The sequence below is a fragment of the Erigeron canadensis genome, chromosome 3, assembly GCF_010389155.1.
Source record: "Erigeron canadensis isolate Cc75 chromosome 3, C_canadensis_v1, whole genome shotgun sequence".
In the NCBI taxonomy this organism is placed as follows: domain Eukaryota; kingdom Viridiplantae; phylum Streptophyta; class Magnoliopsida; order Asterales; family Asteraceae; genus Erigeron; species Erigeron canadensis.
In genome coordinates, this window is record NC_057763.1 from 46218579 (window position 1) to 46245303 (window position 26725).

The 26725-nt window shown below is 37.2% G+C and overlaps 3 protein-coding genes across 3 annotated transcripts; 1 reads left to right on the forward strand and 2 right to left on the reverse strand.

The window, feature by feature from the left end:
* Positions 1-1239: 1239 nt before the first annotated feature.
* On the forward strand, positions 1240-18790 carry LOC122594575 (choline transporter protein 1-like). The gene is made up of 11 exons (XM_043767013.1): positions 1240-1638; positions 3353-3714; positions 4301-4446; positions 4549-4732; positions 14903-14976; positions 15060-15173; positions 15251-15607; positions 16182-16442; positions 17045-17272; positions 18215-18404; positions 18496-18790. Exons 1-10 carry the CDS (start codon positions 1409-1411, stop codon positions 18398-18400), a joined length of 2142 nt encoding a protein of 713 aa, XP_043622948.1. The 5' UTR covers positions 1240-1408; the 3' UTR covers positions 18401-18404; positions 18496-18790.
* A 372-nt stretch (positions 18791-19162) lies between these two features.
* Positions 19163-20706, reverse strand: LOC122590649 (stem-specific protein TSJT1-like). The gene is made up of 4 exons (XM_043762827.1): positions 20507-20706; positions 19707-19944; positions 19476-19596; positions 19163-19404 (listed from the first exon to the last, which is right to left on the reverse strand). The coding sequence occupies exons 1-4, from the start codon at positions 20704-20706 to the stop codon at positions 19202-19204; spliced, it is 762 nt and encodes a 253-aa protein (XP_043618762.1). The 3' UTR covers positions 19163-19201.
* Positions 20707-21036: 330 nt separating this feature from the next.
* On the reverse strand, positions 21037-26158 carry LOC122591273 (allantoinase). The gene is made up of 15 exons (XM_043763514.1): positions 25948-26158; positions 24909-25002; positions 24310-24430; positions 24071-24144; positions 23889-23965; positions 23722-23758; positions 23470-23555; positions 23315-23374; positions 23082-23218; positions 22747-22873; positions 22503-22658; positions 22103-22213; positions 21878-21988; positions 21577-21675; positions 21037-21496 (listed from the first exon to the last, which is right to left on the reverse strand). Exons 1-15 carry the CDS (start codon positions 26044-26046, stop codon positions 21371-21373), a joined length of 1515 nt encoding a protein of 504 aa, XP_043619449.1. The 5' UTR covers positions 26047-26158; the 3' UTR covers positions 21037-21370.
* Between the last annotated feature and the right edge of the window lie 567 nt (positions 26159-26725).

A 26725-nucleotide genomic window follows, 5' to 3' on the forward strand; every position in this document is an offset into this window, starting at 1 on the left:
TCACGGGCCGGATCGGGTCGGGTCACGGTTCCATTTTTCATGCTTTCACGGGTCATGTCGGGTTTTATCGGGTCAGGTCGGGTTTCGACCCATGTACATCCCTACATGTGTTAAAAGATTAGGGGTAAAAAAAGTAATTTAAAGGCTAAATTGTTTTTTTAATTAGTCTTTATCTTTATTCATAGTATAGATATAGATATCCTAAATAAGTAAATATGTCGTATTTTATTTATACTCCTTCATAATACATATTACCTTTTAAAATAGATAATACAAAAAGGTAAAATACTCTTAACTTATCATTACCTCACTACTTGCTTAGATGATGTTTCGATATAATTTAATAAAATAATTTACAAATTATATTTCTCAACTTCTAAAATAATACACTACTTTTTGTTATATCATTTTCCTTAATGGTAATAACCTATATCACTCATCACCGAGAGCACCGATTGTTGCCACCACCACCCCGATGGTTGTCACTGCTAGCCATTGGCGGCGTCATCATCATCACTTCGTCTTAACACTTTGATGTTACACAACTGAAAAATAATAAGTTACAAATCAAAGTTTTTTTAAGTCTGACATAGATATAACCCGAAATACAAACTTATGTTTCAATATGTTAATATATCGGAAGATCTTTATTTGAATTCAAATACGTAAGTTGTAGTTTAAATTCAAGTTTAATACCTTTTGTGTCATTGAAAAATCAAAGTTTATTTACAGTTTTTCTTTTAAGTCAAAGTTGCTCATTTACAAATATAGAGTCATTTGATCTTGATTGAGTTCACTTGTATGACAAATTCAATTAATACATTTCACTCCACTTAATTAAACGAGCTTTCAAACAAGTTATATCTTACAGTGGAGTTTCATTTTAGCTTACAGCAAAACTTAAATCGTAGATCATGAAATCCTGTGAGTTAGATTAAGTTCAAACATTCGTAACATTCACAAATTCAATCATTTAAGTTCATATAACTTATTAATCGTTCCGTTCATTAACGGCTCATATAAATTTATCTTTCTTAGTTTATAGATATAGACTAGTCATCCAAACTTACCTTTAATCAAGGACCACCTCAATATTATATTTGGTCACATGAACCGTGACATTAAAAAATTCGTCCCATTAAATTTTTCAGAAGATATTACATTTACTTAAAAACAATAAATAAAATTTCCTTAAATTTCGGTCAGAAAAGTAGTTCACTAATGTTGATTACTGTCTTCTTTTTAAGACACAGAGAATTCCTAGATTTTTGTCCAAGCTTTCACACTCCCTTCTTTGCTACTACTCTCACACACTACTTTCACTCTCAAAAACACATACACATTATTACACACACACACATCTTGTTCTTCAAGTTCATTCATCTGTATAGTCTGCTTACATGTTGTGATGTTTAGTAAAATGAAGATGAGGGTTCCATTAGGGGCAGTCATTGGAAGATTTCCCTTTTCTTCTTCAAGTAATAATAATGGTGGCCAAGATGAAAATCTTGAAGTGGGTGATGTCATTAGGCATGATAGAAAGTGTAGAGACATACCTTTTCTTGTTCTCTTCATTGCATTTTGGATTGCTTTTATTGTTAATTCAAGTTTTGGGTTCTATAAAGGCAACCCTTTAAGGTAATACTACTATACTATCCTGTTTCTTATAAATCCAACTTCATATGTATCTGTTTGTGTATTGTTGACTTGATCAATATCATGTTTCTTGAAATCCTATTCACATTGTTGATTTATGTATCTGTGTTTATTGATTAAGGGTTCTATAAAGTTAAAATTTTGTATTTTGTCAATAAACTTGATCAAATTATGTTTCTTGAACCCCCATTTGCCATTTTGGTTTGTATATTTGTGTTTATCAGTTAAGGGTCCTATAAAGTTGTTCCCTTTATTGTAATTTGGTTATAATATTGATGTTTCTAAAAACCCCTTTTCACCCTTTTGATTTCTTGTTTGATGTGTACTAATTCTGGAGTTTAAATGAGATTAGTGCTGTTTTCATGGTAAAGAACACATGATATCCTATCTAACTCTAAAGATTTGATTTTGGTGCAGCCTGATCCGGGTAGGGTTATCCAGTTTTTTAATTAGTGTTGCTATTTTCAATCATCATACTTTCTTTTTTGACAATACAAACTATCACTCCCGTGGACATGTAAAAGAAAGTTTATAATGAGCTATTACGGTTAAAAACTAAAAAGAAATGATATTCATAATTTATCTGTTACCTTTTAATATTTTATTTATCTCAACTACTCTTTTGCTTTAGTTTACTTTAGGGTGTGTATGTGTGAAATGGAAAGCCATAAAGCTTCAAAAGAGTTAAATTACTTCAATGGCACTTCTAGTATTTATGCTTCAGACAAGAACACTAATAGGAACACAATTAACCAAAAAGTCACAGGATTTCTTTATTTAATCATAGAATAGACAAATGCATCAAGATAAGAAGCACTTCTAGATTCTAACTTTTGTTGACAATTTTAAGACACATACAAACCACCCAATGTTTATTTACCTAATGAAAGTTCCAGCATTTGAAGTTACAATATTAATAATAATCATCTGTATTGACTTGGGTGTTCACTGTTCAGTATTAATTTAGTGCGTGGTTGCTTAAGAAATGTGACTAAAAGTACAACACTTAGATTATGTGTAGAGTCTAACTTTACAATTTAGTCGAGAAAAGGAGTAGTTGACATAATGACATCTGTATGATATACGAGGACTTCAAGTCATTTAGACCAGCCAGAGGGGAAATTGAATTACTTAGATGACCTCTGATAAGAGAAAATTGTAATGCTTTTTATATAGTTTATATTAGCTGCATGACTTGTATCTTTTCAAATCAATTTGTAGGAAGTCTTAAAACTTATAAGATTAAGAAGTACAAGGAGAGCCTTCAATCAGAATTACCTTATGGAGATTTCTTTACTCGTCTGTCTTGTAAATTACAATTTACAACAAACTATTTTTTTGTCAACAGTAAGTCAAGAAGTGATTGTTTTGATTATGTTGCATTCTTATTTTGTGGGTCCTGATGATATTTATAAGTTGTGAAAAACGATGAAGATGTGACTGTTGATCCCATTTGACGATATTAGACTTAAATGTAAATTGAATCCAAATTCATGATTTCTAATTGTGTAAGTTTACTGACAAGGGACGTCCTGCTTGCTTTGACTATTCTACATTTTGCGGGGTCGGGATTATACAGTTGAGGTGGAAGATGTGAACATGGCTTCCCCTTTGGTTGCTGTATGGCAAGTCTGGGTAACCAGATAATCATATTTTATTTTTGTTTTATGCATACTAAAGTTAATGTATTCATTAGGCTTACTCATGGTTTGGACTACAAAGGGAATCTATGTGGTGACAAGAGTGGACGTCCCAATCTTCAGGGGTTGGGAGTGAGATATTGGGTGAACCCTAATCAAGTATTTGAAAGTGGCTTCAAAGATATGCATGCAGACTTGGAAGATTTTAAAAGCATTTGCTTGAAGGATTGTCCTGTGCCATCTGAAGATACTCTCAAGTGGGTGTGTAATTATCCAGAAGGTGATGATATTCGACTGTCAATGGATCAATGGGTGACTCGGGATTACGATTATTTTTCCTTTTTAACCCCTGATATGAGAAAATCTTCCCTGCAACTCCTTGGTCCATGCTATCCTGTGCTTTTTCCAAGTGTAAATGGTAAGTATCGTGTTTTGAACATATTTATAGATATTATTTAAGTGTCAAAGATGTTTAAAATAAAAAAGAAACTGGTCTAAAGTCGCTCAAAGCCTGGTACTTGTTAGATCATGTCATTCATTATCATCTATATCATTTGAGATATTCAGTTTTTCAAAAATAACAAAAGAGATTTGAAATCTGTTTGACACCACTTCTATATGAACAAACTAATAATTCAAGGCAATAAGTGGTTTGGGTCAACCCAACACGTTTCAAACAGTACCAAAGTTATCTGTTACCCAACCCATCTAACCCCACCCATTTTGCCTTATCTAATACTAGTAGTTTCTTATAGATGATGACTGTGTATGTCATCTCAATGAGTCATTTTGCGTTGTGATGTGAATAAATTCCTTACCCAATCACAGCTTCATTTCTTCTGTAGCCAAGCCAAACAAAATGAGAACATTGAACATTTTCATTGTCTTTAATGGTTGAGGAAAATAGAACATCTTATTGTGGACCCCACTTGATCCGAGGGGAATATAGATTGGATGCACAGATTACTCACTTTGTAGTTGATCATTATATCAAATGTTTGTAGTTTTGTGGAGTTGTGAGTTCATGGAACGCAAATCAAACGTATCTCTTCAACAGTGGCACCAGATGGGTGGACAAACGGTTGATGACGGCATGAATTTAGATAAAGCAGTTCACAAGTCTATTAACTCGCAGTCATCCGTCTTCAAGGTACTAGATCTGTTTCAACCAATTGCTATATAGTTAATTATCTTAGTTCAAAGGTTTGTTCCATGATGAGCTAAATACAATGCTACATATATGTTTCTGTAGCGTTATGTTGCGGATATTGGAAAAGCATGGCCAGTGCTCATTGTCTGTGGAGGGATCATACCTCTAATTATATCAGTGGTGTGGCTAGCCATGATTCAACGTCTTTTTGCTGCAATGACTTGGATAACTGTCGTCCTTTTTGATGTTCTCATTATTTCCGTCACTATGTTCTTTTATTTGAAAGGTTTGCTTCGCATCACAATTTCACTTAACCTCTTAATATACTAATTCCTTGCTAGAGTTTATATTAGTTTATTACTCCTTGTTAAAAAAAAAGAGTTTATTACTCTATCGTCGTACGTGCATAATAAGAACTGTGTTTTACCACCAGCCAAATCGTCAAAACTCTCTTTCCTAGCGATAGTTGTTTATGGAATGCACATCACAATATCATATCAAAAAGCCTTGGTGTGCTAGGTTAGTATATTTTCCTTTTTAGACTACAATAGTTGCGGTAGGGTAATGAATGTGGAGAAGAGAAGATTTCTTTTATATAATATGGAGCTAACTCCATCATTTTATGCCTAAAAGTTTCTAAACACAAAAATGTTGCAATCTGTTGTTATATAAGCATAAATAATACAGAAAACAAGAACCCGATCAAAGTTACAGAGAGGATTTTTGGTGGTTTTTCTTTTTTTTTCATATTACTTCTCTGAAAAGATAATACATCAACTTGAAATAAAAGACTTAAAACTAAAACTGACAAACCCACTACTTCAAAACTAACATAAAATACGGAAATGAAAAACTACTGCTAGACTTTGTCAACATGTAGATAAGGACATAAAGTTAGTCTAGTTTATTTTGACCACGTGACCATCAAACCAAGTTGAAGCTGTCCACCAAAAGTTTGGTTTAGAATTATATATGCAACACTCACCCCCCTAATTCTAAACCCTTCTTCTTGATCTCTTCAACTCCCAACAGTTCTCTCATCTCCATGAACTTCACCCTTGGAAGTGCCTTAGTAAGGATATTAGCTCATTGCAATTCACCACTGACATGTTCAACAGTGATTTTTCCATCTTCCACACATTCACGAATAAAGTGGTACTTCGTGTCTATGTGTTTGCTTCGACCATGAAATACCGGATTTTTCATAAGGGCAATAGCTGACTCGTTGTCTACATATAACTTGACGGGGTGAGCTTCTTCACCAGTGAGATCAGACAGTAAGCTCCTTAACCACAAGGCTTGACACGCGGACGATGTGGCTGCCATGAACTCTGCCTCACATGAGGAGAGTGCCACTGTTTTTTGCTTCTGTGATGACCATGTTACCGGGTTGCCTGAGAGGTAAAACACCATTCAGTGGTGCCCCGACGATCATTGACATCGGTTCCGTGGCTACTATCACTATAACCCACCAATTTACCATTTCCACCTTTCTTATAAATCAAACCATAGCTGAGTGAACCTTTTACATACCTGAGTATTTGTTTCACAACTTTCAAGCGAGATTCTTTAGGTGCTTGCATGAATCGACTCACCACATTAACTAAGTAAGCAAGGTCGGGCCTGGTGTGTAGTAAGTAACGAAGGCTACCCACTAAGCTTCTGTACAACTTCACATCAACCTGCTTACCATCATCATCTTTAGTCAATTGTAGCTTTGGCTCCATGGGCCACTTAGCCGGGTTGCAATCTTTCATTCCTGCAGCTGCTAGTAATTTCCTTGCATACCCAGGTTGAGAAATCGAAGTGTAGCCTGCCTCCTGTTTCACTTCTATACCCAAGTAGTAATTCAAATTACCAAGATCACTCGTTGCAAATTGCTTGTTCATTTGCTCCTTATATTGTAACACTCCTGACTCGTGAGACCCGACAACCAATAAATCATCAACATATACCCCCACGAGAATACAATTCTTTGTATTCAACTTCTTGTACACAGCTTGTTCTTGAGGGCATCTAACAAAACGCAATTCCTTTAGCGTTTTGTCTAACCGAGCATACCAGGCCCTCGGGGCTTGCTTAAGACCATAGAGTGCTCGGTTTAACTTATACACCATGTGTTCCTTCCCTTTAACAACAAAACCATCAGGTTGTGACACATAAACTTCTTCTTTCAATTCTCCATTTAGGAAGGCCGTTTTAACATCAAGATGTGACACTTTCCAACCATTCATTGCAGCAAGTGCAAGAATAACATGAACAGATTCCAACCTGGCCACTGGTGCGAAAACTTCATCATAATCGACACCTTTCTTTTGCACGTATCCTTTTGCAACCAAACGCGCTTTGTATCTTGTTACTCTTCCTTCAACATCTTTTTTAATCTTGAACAACCATTTTAGACCTATGGTGCTATGACCCGGTGGCAAATCAGTGAGCACCCATGTGTTGTTATTTTTTATAGACTCCAATTCTGCTTCCATAGCTTTTTCCCATTCTTTATTACCCACTGATCTTTATATGAATGTGGCTCCTCACCTGTTAACAATAATCTGTCTTCATTTTCAATAACATCACATCTTGAATAAACATCAGCCAATGATCTTGCCCCACGTGTAGGAGTATCATCATAACCTGATAAGTCTATTCCACTCATGCTTAAATTTTTATTTGTTGATTCACCAATAGAAGACTCATCTTTAGAGGTAGAATTTGTAGTGTAACTTGGATAGGGTGTAGGAGTTGTCACATTGATGGTTGACTGTACTTCACATGATTTTGGGGCCCCTTGAGCTTCTTCTGGAGCATTTGGGTGACCTCCATGTGATGGAGTGTCTTTTTCAAGTGGTCCAATATTATGTGGAAAAGACACAATACTCGTTGGCTCCTGATCATACACCACACGACCCCATACACCTTTTGATGTTATATTATCAACCTCATTTTTGTCATTTTTCTCCCAACTCCATTTTATTTTTTCATCACATTCAACATCCCTAACCACATGTGGTTTCTTCCTTATAGGATCATACAACCTGCAAGCTTTGCTTCCATGTTCAACACCAATATAAACCATTGGTTTACTTCTATCTGCCAACTTCTTCAAGTGAGTGCCCACTACTTTCACATATGAAACACAACCGAATACCTTCAAGTGATTAAGTTTCGGTTTTCTATTCTTCCAGCCTTCATAAGGAGTCATTCCCTTCACACCTTTTGTTGGAACCCTGTTCAAAATATATACAGCATGTCTCACCGCTTCTCCCCACAAAATATCAGGTACATCCATTGTCTTTAGGAGTGAACGAGTCACCTCCAACACAGTTCGGTTACGGCGTTCAACGACCCCATTTTGTTGAGGAGAATACGGTGCGGTAAGCTGTCTTTGAATCCCTTCTTGTTCACAGAATTTCTGAAAGTCAGCTGATGTAAATTCACCCCCTCTATCCGTTCTCAACATTTGAACCACATACTTTCTTTTCTTCTCAACTTCTTTTTTGAAATACTTAAACTTTTCAACTGCTTGATCCTTGGACTTCAACATATAAACCCACATGTATCTTGAAAAATCATCCACAACAAGCATAAAATATTGATTACCTCCTGGTGTTGTGGGTGTAATTGGCCCGCACAGATCGGCATGTACAAGTTCGAGGGGCTGACTTGCTCTCCATTGGGTTTCCGACGGGAATGGCTTTCGAACATGTTTTGATACAAGACAACCTTCACATAGCTGTTTAGGATGTTTGATATGGGGTACTCCTTCAACCAGTTTCTTTTCTACCATCGACTCTATCACCTGAAAATTAATGTGTCCTAAACGGGCATGCCATAGCCATGGTTCTTCATTCATATTCATCATCAAACAAGCGGGTTTCACAGTATGTAAAGTGATCTTGTATAGTCTATTACTTGACCTTGGTACTTTCATAATAAGTCTCCTAACATCATCATACATTCTTAGAAACCCTCCATATAAACGAATATCATAACCCATTTCTTCCATTTGACCAAGACTAATAATATTACTATGAAGTGCGGGAATAAAGTAAACATCAGGTATCATAGTTTGGCTAAATTGAGACAATATTGTGATTGTCGTGTGTATATTGATTTAGGACAGATTACAAGGGAATATAAATAAAAAAATAAGTTACACCTAGTACCCTCTAACTAATGACATATTATAACCCTAGCATAACTTGGTTAATGTACTAGTTATACAAGTGATCTGCTGACTCTAATACGCCCCCTCAAGCTGAGGTCGGGGAACGACTTGTAGCTTGGATCTGAGAAAGTTGAACCGATCAGTAGGAAGTGGTTTTGTGAATATGTCTGCGATTTGATCTGTTGTAGAAATAAACTGAACTCGTAAACCCCCCTTAGCAACCTTCTCCCGAACAAAATGATAATCAATTTCCAGGTGCTTTGTACGAGCATGAAAGACAGGATTGGAGGAGAGATAGGTTGCTCTTAAGTTATCCTACCAAAGAACCGGAAGAGAATCGGAATTAAAGCCAAGTTCTCGCATCAAGGATTCAAGCCACATGATTTCAACAACAGTGTCACCCAGCGCCTTATATTCAGATTCTGTGGATGAGTGAGAGACTGTTTTCTGTTTACGAGTCATCCAAGAGACAAAATTGCAGCCTAAGTAGATTGCAAAACCACCCGTAGATCGTCTATCAACTGGGCAGCCTGCCCAATTGGCATCAGAGAACGCAGCAAGATGATTCCAGGATGTATCAGTGAACGCATGAAGGGTGGAACTAGAATCATGTCTAATAAGTAAACCGTAGTGTATGGTGCCCTGTAGATATCGTAAGATGCGTTTGACTGCGCTCCAATGATTTTCTGTGGGAGAGTGCATAAATTGACATACCCGATTAACTGCAAATGTGATGTCTGGTCTAGAAAGAGTTGCATATTGTAACGCACCAACAACCTGACGGTATTTAGCCGGATCAGAGAATTTTGGAACTGTCATTTGGAGTGAGAACGGTTGAGCTGCTCATGGGAGACGGCACAGCTTTGGCAGCAGATAGCCCGGATCTATCAAGTACCTCGAGAAGATACTTCTGCTGCGAAAGGATAATGTCTTTTCCACGTCTAATAATCTCGAGACCTAAGAAGTAATAAAGATCTCCCATATCCTTTAAAGCAAGTTCAGAACTGAGGGCTGAAATAACATGATGAATGGCAGCGGTATTGTTCCCAGTAACAATAATGTCATCGACATAAACAAGCAAATAGAGAACCGTAGTACCATGTTTATAGATGAAAAGAGATGGATCAGTCTTCGATCCAGTAAACCCCAAGCGTTGTAAAGTAGATGAAAAACTCGTAAACCAGGCCCGGGGGGCTTGCTTAAGACCATAGAGAGATTTGTGAAGTTTGCAAACATAATCAGGATTAGTACTGTCCACAAAACCCTGTGGTTGTTTTAGATATATAGTCTCCTCTAGTTGTCCATGTAGAAATGCATTTTGGACGTCAAGTTGACGAAGTGGCCATTGACGGGTAATTAGCCAAAGAAAGAACAACTCCAATAGTTGTAGCTTTTACTACGGGGCTGAAAGTTTCCTCATAATCAATACCTGCAGTTTCAGTGTAGCCCTTAGCAACCAACCTAGCTTTATAACGAGAAGGAGCACCTGTTTTGTCTCTCTTAATCCTGTAAACCCACCTGCAATCAACAATATTAGCCCCATGAACTGAGGGAACAAGAGACCATGTACCATTGCTAACAAGAGCGGAAAACTCCTCAGCCATAGCACGACGCCATTCTTTAAATTTGTTGGCAGCGGAAAAGGTGGTAGGTTCAGTGGTAGGTGGGTCAGTGTTAGTAGGTTCAATGGGCTTGGCGGTAGTGTTAAAGGCTGAGGGATCAAATCTGGAGGTTTGTTTTGGATTTGGTCTTAGGTTAGATGGTCTCGGCCTAGGTGGTTGGGAAGGTTGGGAAGGGTTCGTTTGGTGCTCGGTTGTGGAGGGTGTAATAGTAGCAGAAGGTGTAGGATTATCCGGTTGTGTTGAGGATAGTTGAGTATGCGGCTGAAGGCCATCAGGAGGAGCAGGTTGTTCAGGAAAAGGCATAGGAGGATTATGCAAAGATGAGTAATATGGTTCAGGTGATGGTGTAGGAGAAGTGGCAAGTTTAGGTTCAAAAGGAAAAATGGTTTCATTGAAACGAACATGACGAACAACATACGTCCTGTCATGAGAGGGATCAAAACAACGATACCCATGGTGGACCGGACTATATCCAAGAAAAATACACGCAGCAGAGCAGAAATCCTTTCTGTGAGAATTGTAAGGACGTAAATATGGAAAACACTGGCATCCGAAGACTTTCAGAAAGGAGAAATCTGGAGAATGCTTGTGAATACGTTTAAACGGAGATGTAAGAGAAGCTGATGTGGACGGCATACGATTAATAAGGTATACAGCAGTGTCAAAAGCATAATGCCAGAATCTTTGAGGAACAAATGATTGAGCTAAGAGAGCGAGACCAGTCTCGACAACGTGTCGGTGCCGACGTTCAACCGTGCCATTTTGTTCACTTGTGTGAGGGTAAGATCGACGATGGATGATGCCAAGTGAAGCAAAATAGGTAGATAGATTACGAAACTCTCCACCCCAGTCAGTTTGGACACTTTTCAATTTTGTATTAAATTGACGTTCAACCATTTTGACAAATTGTTTAAATAGTAAATAGACATCAGATTTTTGTTTTAAATGAAAAATCCACATATATTTGGAATGATGATCAACACAAAGCATAAAATATCTATCACCATCAAAAGATAAAGAAGGGGCAGGACCCTAAACATCGCAATAAATCAAATCAAGGATATTATTATTATGAAAAGAGGAACTGTTTAAGGGAAGTTTTGAAGACTTCCCAAATTGACACGAAGAACAAATAGTCTTAGAAGATTTTTCTGAAACAGGTTGTAAATAACGAGATAACATAACTTGTAAAATCCGATGATGAGGATGACCTAAACGTTGATGCCAAACTGAGGCAGGAGCACGTGTGGCAGAAAAAGCAGTCTTCGGGATTGAATGAAACGAAGGAAGAGCGAGTGAGTATAGACCATCCTTACTTGGACCCGTGAGTAGGGTAGTGCGTGTAGATATGTCCTTCACACAAAAGAAATAAGGGTGAAATTCAAAGAAAACATTGTTGTCAAGGCAAAATTTTTGTACAGAAAGAAGATTATGTTTGATTCGAGGAACATGTAAGATATTAGTTAAGGAAAAGGTTTTAGAAGGGGAATATATTTTTCTGGAACCAATGTGAAGTATGGGTAAACCTTTACCGTTACCAACATGAAGAGAGTCATTGCCATGGTATGGTTCTTAGGTCCCGATGCTTGAAAGGTCCGGTGTAGCATTGTTATTTGCCCCTGTATCACAAAACCAATTGTTGTTGGAGACTTGAGACCTGTTATCTGCATAGTTGGCTTGAGGTCGGCTTTGAAGTGTGGAAGCATCCCGATTTGGGCAATCATTTGGAAGGTGGCCAATGCCACAACGATTGCAATTACCATGAACCTGATTGGTGATGGATGCCCATTCAAAAGACCCGCGACCACGCGGAGTAAATCTGTATGTTGTTTGTCTTCCACGTCCTCGAGTGTAAGAGGACCCACGGCCACGGTTTGATCGATTTGTAAACAGGGCTTGTGAAGATGTATTCGGTGTAAGAGTATAACCTAACTGAGAAGCCAATTGTTGTACGGCTAAAAGTTGAGCCGGAGATTGCTGTGATGGTGTACTTGACACATTAGATGATGGTGGATGTCTGTCAGATGGTGGTGTATGAGTGGTCGGTTGGTTTTTATGAAGCATGTAGTCGTGGTCGGATAAAAGGGCAGGTGAGGGAAATAAGATTTTCTCTCCCAAGAAGGTTTGATTTAAGCCCATTATATTCGTCCCGAAGGCCTGAGACAATAAGCATAAACAGATCACCATCGTCCATAGGTAAGATTAGTCGCATAAGCCATGGCTCGGTTGAGGTAATCTGTTGACTGTTCATCTCCTTTCATCACAATCCGCATGAGCTGGGATTTGATGGTGTATTCACGAGCATGAGTTGGTGGGGCATGGCCACGTTCAAGATTTTCCCAAAGTTCTTTCGAAGTCGTTCCATTAACATAATGGAACGATTCCTCAGAAATAGTAGAGATAAGAAGAGATCTGATGTGAGCATCATTAAGCCGCCAAGCGGTATAATTCGGGTTGGGTTGAGTTGTTGTTGGACGAGCGTTGTCACCAGAACCAGAAGCAGCAACGTTGATAGTAAACCGTGGACAAGGAATAGAGCTGTCAATGTAACCAAACATATTTGTAGTTTCAAGGAATGGTTGAAGCATTGTTTTCCGGTTGTTGTAGTTTTTGGGTTTGAGGGTGAAGGGAAATTTGTGATTCATATTGGATGTCTTTTCTTGGGATGAAAAAGCTGCTAGAAGGGCCATGTTGGAGAAGGAGGGAGCAGTGATTGGTTTGTGATCGTAGGGTGTGATCGTAGGGTTTGGAAGGGATGAGGGTGGCGGCAATTGTGTGCCTGGCTGTGATACCAAATTGAGACAATATTGTGATTGTCGTGTGTATATTGATTTAGGACAGATTACAAGGGAATATAAATAAGAAAATAAGTTACACCTAGTACCCTCTAACTAATGACATATTATAACCCTAGCATAACTTGGTTAATGTACTAGTTATACAAGTGATCTGCTGACTCTAATAGGCTACCATCTTTACATTTAAGTAGAATTGTACCTTTTCCTTCAATTTTTACTTTTGACCGGTCACCAAAACGAACCAACCCTGTCACCATCTCGTTTAACTCTGCAAATAATTCCTTTTTACCCGTCATGTACCACCCATTGCTGCTGCTTTCATGACGATCAGGAAAGACTTTTTCTTCATTTAAGAGTACCATCGGTGACTTTTCTTTTCCATGGATTGCAAACATCAACGCTGGTTCATCATCTTGATCTTCAGTGAGATGAGCCTCTTGTTCATTCTCTCTTTTGGTCCTGCATTCGTTGGCATAGTGACCATACCGATCACACTTGAGCACTTGACATCCTTTTTGTCATGTGTGTTTTTCTGATTTTGGTTACCATTATCGCGATGATAACTGCCTCTACCTCGACCACCTCTTCCACGGTATGAACCCCTTCCTCTGGATCCATTACGACCTCCCCGGTCATTAGAAAAACCACGACCCCGACCATTTCCATGGTAGTTTCTGCCATTTCCTCTATGTGGCTGATTCTCTGATCTCGTGAGCAACAAATTGTTCTCATTCGATGTACTTCCCTGTCTCAATTTTAACCGATCTTCATACACCTTCAAACGCCCTATCGCTTCATCAAACGGCATCTTATCGGTATCCGGAAACTGTTCGATAGACGCCACAAATGGAAGTAACTTGTCGGGTACGACATCAAATAATCTTCTAACAAGTGTACTATCCTCCAAAGTCTCTCCAAGACTACTGTATTTCGACTTTATGCCACTCAATTTCCCAGCAAACTCATCTATTGACTCACTGTCTTTCATCTTTAACGCGTCAAAATCACTCTTGAGCGCCGCTAATCTCGCCTTCTGGACCCGATCAGTCCCTAAAAACCTGGTCTTTAGAGACTCCCATACTTCTTTCGCCGTCTTCTTCTTCTTCGACACTTGAAGAAGAATGTCTTCCGGGATAGCCTGAATAATAAACGCCCTCGCTATTTTATTTTTCTTATCATTAACCGCCTCCCCGGCCGGTTCTATGGCTTCCCAAATCCCTTGAGCATCCATGATGGCCTCCATTTTGATGGCCCATGTCATATAATTGGCTGAATTGAGCATGGGACATTGGGACGGGAACGAAGTTTCTTTTGATGAGCTTGATGATGGATCAACCAACGACATGGTTTCGTGTTTGATTACTTTTGGCATAAACAAGATCGATAAGGCTCTCTCATACCAAGTGTTGTTATATAAGCATAAATAATACAGAAAACAAGAACCCGATCAAAGTTACAGAGAGGATTTTTGGTGGTTTTTCTTTTTTTTCATATTACTTCTCTGAAAAGATAATACATCAACTTGAAATAAAAGACTTAAAACTAAAACTGACAAACCCACTACTTCAAAACTAACATAAAATACGGAAATGAAAAACTACTGCTAGACTTTGTCAACATATAGATAAGCACATAAAGTTAGTCCAGTTTATTTTGACCACGTGACCATCAAACCAAGTTGAAGCTGTCCACCAAAAGTTTGGTTTAGAATTATATATGCAACACAATCAGCGTATAGTTAAGGTTTTAAATAACAAGTAGAACGTCGCTTAAGAACTTAAAGAACATCCGTCTTATATTTGAAATCTTGATTTTTAAACAGCTATAAATATCAAGCTGAACCTTGTTATTACTTTCATACCCTTCAGCTGGATGGATCGGAAATGATGCGATCTCCCCAATCATTGGCCAGCATGACCCGTACTATCACTTATCTGGTCGGGTATGTACTTCAAAGTTATGAATTAACCCCTGTTTTGCTTTAATACTAGTATTTTGAAGTTTCGAACTTGCATTTTGCTTCAGGAAAGAGGCCATCTTCATTTTGCTGCAGTTCTTATGACGATTATTATGGCGGTAGCCATCCTTACATCTATTGCAATTGCACGACGTATTGTTATGGCAACCTCTGTACTCAAGGCAAGCATTAGTGCTGAATGGCTACACAAAATTACCCTTGACTTCAAGAAAATTTCTAAAATATTCTTGATGTGCAGGTTGCGTCTAAGATCATTGGAGAAGTAAGGGCTTTAATTATTTTCCCAGTTATGCCATATGCCCTTCTTGCGATCTTTTATATGATTTGGATTTCTGCAACTCTTCACCTCCTTAGCTCTGGTCAAGTTATCAGAGATAGATGCAATGCCAATTGTTGTGCTTATGATCTCCAGTTGAAGCAAGTGAATTGTGAACGTTGTTGTGGACATACCATCCACTACACTCCTCATATAGGGCTTGCTATTTTATTTCACCTCTTTGGGTGGTATTGGGTCACACAATTTGTCAAGGCTTTCTCTTCAACTGTTATTGCGGGATCCGTTGCTTCTCATTATTGGTCCCGGGGTGAAGTTCTTGTAAGCCATTCTACCACTTAGCTAGTTAATCACATTTGGCATACCACTAGTCATCAGTTCATGCTTCTTTAGTAGAGCTGTAAAGGTGGCAATTGGGTAACGGGACTAGATGGTTTTGGATTGAGTTGATCTGAAACACATGGTGTCCAAATTTTAAAGGTTTTGCTATAAATAATGAGTGTCGAATGTGATTACAAATTAATCTATGCGTAAGTAAAATTACATTTGTGGTGTTTCCGTTTAGCTGCCTAATGATTGACTGACCTATTGAATAGAGTAACCGACAAATGATAAGAGTCGTAAGACTAAATGATTATGGTTCTCTCATTTATTTAGGATTAAGGTAATCACATTTAGAGAAGCATGTAACGGATTGCTAAAAGGAAAATGATTCTAGAGATAAATGTAGAATTAATTAAGATCCCTAAATTAGCTGGTTATTTGATTATGATTCTTTTATGTCTTTGTAACCACTTCGTAGATGTACATCCAAACACCCTTTGGTGGTTATGTTTTGAATACATCATATTTTATGCAACAGCTTAATGTAATTGACATCACACTATTCATGCAGCAAGAAATTTCATTCCTTCCTATATTCTCGTCGTTAAAGAGGCTTGTGCGGTATAATATTGGATCGGTTGCTATTGGTTCTCTTATAGTTTCAGTCATTGAGTCGTCAAACCGGATACTAAAGCCGCTTCGCCGGAAACTCATGGATATTGATACCAGGACTCACAATCGGGTCGGAAAAGCTTTATCTGTTTCCTCCCATTATGCCCTTATTTCAATTGAGTGGATCATCAGATCAGTGAACCACAATGCTTACATAATGGTAACCACTAACCATTTATATTTTTTCTGTCTTTCTTCCCTTTTGGGTCCCTATATCATTTTTTACAGTTTGTGGACATGATTTTGTTAATTATCTTTGGAATAGATCTGCATTCACACATGTTAATCGTATTTCGGTAGTTGGTGCTTATCTGAAAATTTCCATTCAGTTATGTTGAATATGTTATCAACATATCCTCTCTTTCACCCAAAAAAAACCTAGTCCCATAAAATGAAAATGTTAAAGAACCAAAGTTGGATAGATTTCATTAGAAAGCAATATCAGTATTTCATTAGGAGACATATCCTCCAAAAAATCTTCCTAAACTATATGGCGGAGTGACATGTGGGTTTCATTAATTCTCTTCCTCATTCACTCTCTTGATTTCTCCAAGTGTCAATATCTTGTTAGGAGAATTTTTGAGTTAGAAGGATATATTATAACTCTTTCATGAGGTGTCACTTTCTGTTTCTGGAAATCGTAGATCGTACTTCTGAAATTGAAAAGTTTTTAGACTGCCCATTTATATAGTTTTTTGAAGTTGAAAAGTAGTGTGTTTGACTTACAAACGTAAAAAAATACTCACTTTGCTTTTCATGCAGATTGCCATCACAGGTGAAAGCTTTTTTTCAGCATCTGCAATGGCGACAGAGTTAATTAAGAACAATATTCTTCGAATAGGGAAAGTGAATGTCATTGGAAATGTTATTCTTTTCCTAGGGAAGTTATGTGTTAGCCTAGCTAGTGCTTTTTTTGCATTCCTTATGTTGGAGACTCACACATATAAATCCGCACACGACAAGGTCTCCTCACCGCTGATTCCGGTGCTAGTAAGTTCTCTAACAACTCCAAGTCAAGTTTATTCCGTAAATGACCTAAGAAAATAGGACATTCTGATACAATTTATAGTAAATTAAATCATGGCCGAGGAGTTAGCTAGAGAAGCAACCAGACATTATCTTGAGAGTCTATTGTTAATGGCAAAATAGTACATATTAGCCTGAAAGTTATTCTGAAAAGGGAAATGTTTCATTTTTGATATACACCCCATTAAACTTTTAGTAACTTCACTTGATAGAGGGAATTTGGTTAACACTGTTTTTCCTGATAAGTTTATGGTTAAATGTCTCGAATATCCTCTGATAATGGCAATTTAAACCACCTAGTATCTAAAAGTATAACTTTCTCAATAAGTTATAAGTTATAGAGAATCTATAACAGAACGTAAGGACACTAGTGAGTTTCGAACAATGAACTCAAATCTCCAAGTAACAGTTCGATAAGTCGATAAATAACTATTATAAACGCGTCAAGTATTTTCTGGTTATAATAAAGTATTATAGTATATAACCTATTTACAAAAAGTGTTAATTCTTGCAAGTTTTTATAATTCCCTCTATTATAGGGTGCTGTACTGCTGTTAGTGCATTTTTAAAAGGCATAATTCTTATAAAAAGTTACTAAATAAATTATTATATCTAATAGTAACATATTAAATGCTAATTTAATATAGCCAAATATCGATGAGGCATTCATAATAGTTGGTTAGCTAAATGTTAATTGGAACTTTGATTTCAAGGTTCGAATCTCACTAGTGTCCTTACGCTCCGTAGGTTTTGACGTCTGGTTACTTTTGGTAGATCATGAAGCTTTCAGAAAAGGCAAATGACCGAACATCCTAAATTAGAAAACATTACCATTTGAACAGGTTTAATGTGCTTTTATGCGGGCATGTCTCATTAACACAACTCGTGATTCTTCAACTTGTACAGGTATGTTGGGGACTTGGTTTCGTGGTAGCAACCCTCTTTTTTGCTGTGGTAGAGGTATCGATAGATACCATCATACTTTCGTATTGTCAAGATTCTGAGGAGCATAGAGGAAGTACACAATATGCTACTCCTCTTCTCATGGAACCCCTTAGTGACCATAATGAGATGGATAGACATGACCAATGACCAAGTAATCTTCTGTTTTTGCTATAAGATGTTATCTTTGGTGATATTCACATGATTACTGTTTCAAAGTTTCTAATGAATTTCAAAATGTGTAGGTTGATGATTATGGCATTAGAACATGAGTAAGTATATCATGATTCATGAACGGTCAAGACCACATGACATGGTGATGCATGTGCATGTGTAGAGATTAGAGAAGATCACGGCATCATGCGTTAAGGTCACACAGGTTACTGAAACTTGAGGTTTCGATTATTAGGAATTACGCAGAGTTTATCTCTAGAATGTGTTGTATGTATTATAAGGTAATCATAGCTTCCATCTTGTCATTATGTATATGGATTTTGCACATTTCGCTCTAAGTTAATGCAGTTCTTGATTTAGTTGCAACTAAACAAAAAAAGGACTAACCTATCTTTAGGTGATGCGTAGAGGTGGCAAAACAGACAGGGTAGGCCAGATAATGGTTCAAAATCGATAATTACTTTTATTGTTTGAAATGGGTTGCAATGATTCAAAACCATTTCTTCTTCAAATTATTTATGTTATTTTTGAATAGAAATTATAGAGTAACATCTTAATTCGAGGATTTTAAAAAGTTTTACGAATTAAATTTTTTTATGCCAGTTAGAGATGGCACAAATTTCCCATCCATAACTAATGGGATGCAATGCAGCCATTGAATTTTCAGACAACATAGTGCAAATAGAAAAGTTGATGGGCAAAATAACATTCTTATAGAAAATTATTACATGGAGCGAAGAACAGACAAGAACTAGTTTTAATATTTCCGCACCTAGACTAGTTTTCACCTTCGACAACAGTGATGCCTGACCAGTTTGCATCGCTACCGCTACGTGGTATGCTATAGAGTCTAGTGAACAGATCCACCTGGAAAATCACAGCGGTGCTGAATCCTTCATCATCCTCTCTCACAACCCCTCGTACTTTGTTAAGTGGGTGATCAAAACTGATCAACCCTTCTTCACTCTTGAACAAACAGCCTGGAATTGGAACTTAAAGCTAACATCAAAAATGAACTCGTAATTGTCTTAAAAAGAACAAAACATATTACCTGGAGGAAAAGGTGTATATCGATCTCCACAACCTTTCCTCACTATTTTGGGGTCGTCAGAACATACTAAACTCCCATCAGCCAACACTCCCCAGTGAAGTTGTGCAGATCCATCACGGTCCTGCAACAACAATCCAATTTACCAATCCAGGCTATATTTGCATATCTAAGAGACTACTCGGCCAAATGGCCAATAGCATGTTGTGAGGGATACCATAAAGAAGAAATTACCCGAGCTAGAAAGAGTTTTGCCGCTTTAGCATCATAGAGGACGAAAGAAAACTTCCCATCAAGCTCTTTAATTACTTGATCAGCAGGATAAGGTGCTCGATCCCTTAAGACTTTATAAGCTTCGACAACAACCATGGCTTCTGTTGCTTGTCTTGAGAGCCCATACCTTCGACGTAGGTCACATGTGTTGCGTAGATAGCCGTTGAAGATGCAAAATATGTTATCTATAACAACTGACCTGATATCACCAAAACAAGAAAGTAATTAAGATAATCTCTACTTGGTTTGTACCCTATTTTTCATTTCACCGGGATGAGACTCGCAACAAGCATCTATAATTCAGCCCACACGCTCAAACGCAAATCACTGTTAAAAAATAGGTGTCCTTATAGTAATTTAGTTCATATTGGATTGGATGGGCTTTTTTTTAATTACATTTATAGCTCTATAATATATGTATGGAAGCTGGACAAGATTGTTTTGGATATTTGGATCAATATATTTTGATACGTGTATGATAGAAAGAACTAAGAAGAATTAAAGATGATATCTTTTCTGTCTAAATTTAATGCAAACATTTTATTTTACATACTTGTAAGCAAAACTTAAAGCAGCAAATTTTGCAATGAGTAGATGAATAATAATGCAAGTAATGTTCACTCCAAACAATCCACACTTCATATAGTTTCTGACTTCAATATTGATCAAACTCAGAAGTTCTAGGAATTGAACACAGGTGAAAACTGCAAATCATTAAATGGATAAACAACTCATTGTTGGCCAGAAAATTAAGATGGTACCTTGGACATGTTGCATACTCATCCTGATTAGACAAAGCCATGAAATCCCCATTACAAAACTTGTACCAAGTCGAGTCAGGCTGGTCCAACCCGAAAATAGAAGCAATCTCTTCTCTTGTTTTCAGGTCTCCACTTCCTTTGAAAGGAAGGCTCAACTCCACAGGTGGGTTAGCAATCATCTTCCCAAAAACAGCCAACATTTTTGTTTGCAAAATCTTCAAAAGATTATAATTCTAAGAAAGTATAATAATTTTACCATGCTATAAGAGGGGAACAAATATGTTGAATATTGAAGTCACTTGTTCCAAGTTTATCTGCATATAATGTCCAAATATTTAACAAACATTTGAAGGGTGTTAAGCTAGGTGGCAACTTTCTGCTTTACTTTGAGATACGTGTAATGAAAGGTGTGACATAAGATAAGAGTGCATCCAAAACAAAGTTGCCCCAGTTTCCTTATTATTTTAGTAACATAAGTATAATAGATATATATAGATATATATACACAAGACATGATATTCACTTATCAATTTATCATAGAATCCGTTAATGAATTTTTTTTATTTAGTGTTTCTAAATAGTTCCAGATTTATATGTTTGCTATTTTTTCGCGAGGGAAGTAACATTTTTGAATCAGCCATAACATATACATACATATGAATGAGTAAACTTCGTAGCACACTATCTATATTACAGAGTCTGACTTTTTCCTGTAGTACAACTGCAGAAGCTGAATATGTTCGTGGGAAAGGACCACAGATGGATATGCAGCATGATCCGCTAGGAAATATCACTATGAAGAGCTAGATTGGTTGAAAGATAGTGACCAGCTGGTGACGATATGTTGTTTAGTTTCATCGTTTATCATGCTAGTATAGTGGTACCACATGCACCAGGTGCGTGTTTTCCATCCTCAAAAACTAAGTTTCCGTTCACAAAAGTTGCTAAAACTTTTCCAGCAAGTCTTGAACCCATGTATGCAGATATGCTCTACATAAAGAATGTGGTTAGTTAAACTTTGGCATTTTGAAAAATCAAACTGTACTAAAGAAGGTAAGGGAAAGTCATACAGGATGTTTAACGTGTACGGAATGGTTTTCGTCAAGGTCAAACTCTTCTTCAGGTTCCCAAACAGCAATATCTGCATGCTTTCCACTTTCAATAGCTCCCTGCAAATATTTGATAATGTCTGTCATTTTAAATGTATATGCCGAGTCTGTAGAGTAGGGATTTCTGTTTCTTGAACACTTGTATGACATGGTTGGCCAGAGAATGCGATCCCGAACATGATGAATATGAAATATAGGACTCATTAGCAAGATTAATAATAATAATAATAATAATAATAATAATAATAATAATAGCATCTACCTTTAGATCTTGGCCAGCAAGTTTAGCAGGCTTCTCGCTCCACCAAGAAACTAATTTCTCCAAAGTAACACCATATTTAAGCCCATATGACCATGTCACAGGAAGAACAAACTGAAACAGAGTAAAAAGTATAATGTTTCACCCATTACCCTTTCTTAGAAGGACCACAAAACATGTTCTGAAGCAGATTATTCAATACCAATGAACCCTGAGAAAAAAACAAACCTGCAATGAAGATATGCCTCCCCATGCCCTCAAAAAGTCACCTTCAGCAAATAGTTTGAGCTCCGGTGCAGATGGTGAATGATCTGAGCTTAACATGTCGATATCGCCGTCCTAGAATTTATAAGAGACCTTAACATAAGATGACCGGTAAGTTGGGGGGATTTGCGACTAGTGAATGCTCTACCTTCTACAAATAAAATTCTTATAATTGCACTACCAAACTTTCACAACATACCCTACTTTCCATGTAGGTCTGTGCATGAGCAGTAACAGCCTTGTATTTAGGTATGCACCACAAGAACATGCTTTTTATTAAAAAATTCGTTTTCAGGTAGGCACATGCATATTGTAGCTTACATGTGGATCTGCCAATGTGAAGATATATGGAAGTTAAATTTACCATCAAGGCCTCCCAAAGTTTTTCTTTGTTTGGTGCATCACGGATGGGTGGTGCACACTTGAAACGAGTATCGCCATCTGGGATCGCTTCTGCAGAAAAGGCTAGATAATGTGGACAAGTTTCGACAGTTATGCTGTCACCATTAACTTTTGCTTCCTACACAAGAAGAAAGATCCAATAGCCACGTGTCAGCTTAAGTGGTATTACAACCTAGTTATACTTAGAGACATGTACAAAGATCTACCTTGATCAATTCTAAGGAAGATCTTGAATCCGAGAGATGAACAACGTGAAGATGGGCTCCTTCAGCCACGCCACCAATTTTAGTGTCTTTTGATATCGTTAGCAACTCTCTAATGGCCGTCTCTTCCCTAGCCAAAATACAGGCATTTCTAAGAGACGTATTGGGGACATTTTACCGTGCAATTTTGGCCCAGTGTAAACGAACACATTTAAATAGTTGAGCCTCCTACTTAAAACTTTTGTGATAGTTCCATGGTCAATAGACTTCTTGTGTGTGTAATAAAAGTGCAAATATTACATACATTTGTCATGTTCGGTTAAGAAAACTAGACATACATTGAGGCGGGCCTGGTTTTGAGATAGGTAGAATATAACCGAGGATCATCAGAGCCATCTTTCAGTTCCACTTCTTGTTGTTTTTCGGCATGGACAAGCAAAGGTCTCTTGTACTTGGCCAGCACCGATAATCCTTCCTGTATGAAAAGATAAGCAGGGCTAAAATACCATCTAGAAACACAACTTTAAACAGCAATAGTGAAAGCTTTACAAGACCGATATAATTTGAGTACCTTGATATGGCTGGCATCTGTCATAGGAAAGTCATTAATTCCTGAAGGACACATGAAAGACTGAATATGGACCACACTCAGGAAAAATATGTAAGATATGGTGATTAGGGGAATATCGTATTTTATGTATCCAATGAATCTGATAGCTTCAGTACCTTGAGACCAAGAGCACCCGCATTTAGGAGATTTTCCAGAATACTTGCATTAAATGCATTTTCAGGCACTAGACCTCCCCAAAACCCTGCAAAAATAAAAAAGTAAATGTAGGATTCACCCAACAGAATATCATATTTCATTGCTATCGGGGTTGACCCATGAATTGGTCTCTTTTGAAGTATAGAAAGAAAACACAAGGAGTCTTGGTGCACCAAAGTCGGCCCTTTTTCTGTTTCGAGTCAAGAGTTTACCAACGTTAACATATATACTCCCCTTTGCAGCTTCTATCTGTCCTCAGGACACAAATGGAAGAAAGTGATTCAGCATTTCATCTTATGATTAAGAAACCTAAAAAACCAGAATAGAAAAACAAGAAATAAAAAAGCATTTGACTGAAGTGTAAATTAGACTTATTCACCTTGAGTTGTAAGGTCTCCTCAGAAACGGTAGATGGAAAACTATTAAGAGGCATATCTATCAACGTTGTTATCCCGCCTGTGTAAACAAACATGAAACATAAGCCTCTATTCATAGTGCATTTAGGATAGAATTCTTTAATTTATGACATTAAACTGAATTATATAACACATGATAACGTACCGGCAGCAGCAGCTTTTGTTCCTGAAGGAAATCCTTCCCATTCCGTCCTTCCAGGATCATCAAGATGCGCATGCCTGTGGTCATCACACAACAAATTGCATTTTACATGTAATAGTATTAAATTCTATTTCTCTTTGATAATAAAAGCTCACATCTTTGGTATCACTTTCAATGACGAGCATGTAAAAGGGGCGACAAATTTTAGAAGGAAATCGAGATAGTTTATCAGTATTTCTTACACATCAATTAAACCAGGCATCACAACAGCTTCTCCATAATCAATTAATGGTACATTCTTGACTTTTCCTGGCATATCCTTTTCTTTAATCACGGATACGATGACTCCACTATTGATCTCAACTGCCCATTTGCAAATTTAATCAGCACAATAGACCTGAAAATTTGTTGACTTTATGTAGTCCTATTACTTTCCCATGTTCAGAATTGATTGTAAATTTGTTACAAACTAAACATGTTTTGTGTGTTGATTTTCAATAGTTACATCAGTAGACATCAAGTTTATTTATAAAAAAAAAGATACAAGCCTTATAAAACTGAAATTTAGCTTGATTGAGTCAAACAAAAAAAAAAAAACAGTTTTAATTGTTTTACACTACCAAAAATAACATAGTCCTATGGTATATTGGCTTAAACAGAGTGTTATGACTATTCCATTGAGTACTTGACACGGAATAACTTTTCCCTCTCCTCATCATTTCCACTGATCTTGCCATAGGACTTAATGATATCCATAGGATCCATTTCGTGGCACATCAATTAGGATTTAGGCTTATCAATCGTCTTTTTAGTTGAGATATATATGTGGGGTTAAACTAACCTGCACCGAAAATTATCTCATGTGGTGTCACAATGCGTTTGCTAGCGATCCAGTAATGATCATGAGGAAGAAGGCTGCATCCCCTAATTGCAGGCTGTTACATTAGCATTGCAGCGTATTTAGATTACTGTGAACAAGACTATGAAACTTTGAGCTTATGATAGAAAGCAATCATTACCATGAAAATAGTATGTCATTTGATGAGGACACATATATTTACGTTGTTCATTCACAAGGACTTCAAATTTGAATTTTGCATATTTAATGATCAGTTACATAGCATCATGTGAAAGCATATAATAGATCACATAACCTAGAGGTACTTGCAAGAAGTAAAATCTCAAAGCTACGGAACAACTCAACATAATTTTTAGATACACTTCGAAAATCTCACCATGATTTGGGTGTAAGTTTGTATGTTATTCACTCACTTACGCACTCTACATAGTTCACTGACCACTTACTCAACTGGGTAGTATGTATCAGTCTAATGTAACACTTATTAGATTTGCACTACATCCAAACACGAAACAAGTCCAAATATTTGTCATAACATTTTTTTAAAAAAAATAAAGCTCAAAGGCTACATACAATGCAACAATAGAGACAACTCATTATGTCAGATATGCGTTGCTTGGACCCAGTCAGTACCTGAAGTGCATGTGACACAGAAAGATACAACACCAGACTCACCTTACCCCCACCCACCCCAGCACACACGCGGCCCATTTGTTTGGAATATTCTGGTGTAGGTGCATACAGATCCCCTCAAAGATTCTAAAGAGGGCTCCAGTCCAAAAAAGAAAAGATTCTTAAGAGTGTAGAAAGATCCAAAGAGTAGAAAAAGGAAAATAGCAGAGAATTGACATTGATATCCTTTCTAGACATATTTAGGCCTAAAAACTTTAGTTATATGCATCATTTTTGGTTCTATAAACTAATGCTATCACTTGATAATCATTTATTTGTGTCACATAAAAAGCTGCTTTGAATATAACTATGAAAAGAAGCAAAAACTGAAAGGATGGAAAGAACAGACCTTTGAAGAAGTATGGACGTTATTGGTATAGATAGCAAAGAAAACATATAGAATCAATGGCACAACAGACAAAAGAAACCTCCATGATCCTGATTCCATGTTTGGCCAGAAAAGAAAGAATCTTTGGCCGGAATCTTTAGCCCAAAAGTAAGGTTCTGATCAAAGTGGCATGGGGATTCATATATATGTTTTATGGAAGGCAGTGACCAATAGGAGATAGAGGATACAAGTGGTAAATGTGGAGTGACTGGATTGTGGGCCCTATTTTAAGAAACAAAAAATGACAACCTCCTTTGCTGATTTTTTATATTATCAACAAAATTTATTATTTATTATGCAAATACTTTGTCTAGTTTGAGTGAGCATAAACGTATCTTGGACCATGCCTCACTCACTGACCACTTTTAATAGTTAAACGTACTAATGACAACAATTTGTTCCCATTTTTCTTGGTTTTTTTTTTTAACTAACGAGTTAGTAATTAGTAGTCAATAGTTAGCAAACAAGATACCACATTGACATCCAATTAGGCACTATGCGGTGCTCGAACTACGCATGCCTAAGATGAAACCCAAGACTCTCGAAAACCCCCCTAATAATCCACTCCTACAAATGTAGGAAGTGAGATTTGAACCTTGATGGATTTCCCCAAAGTCAAAGACCTTACCAATGAGCCACCAACCCATTGATGTGAATTGTTTATGTTATTTGCGTGTCGGAGAGGCCCGGAGGTTGACACATTTATGAAGGGGGACAAGTGTATATTTGATTCCAATAA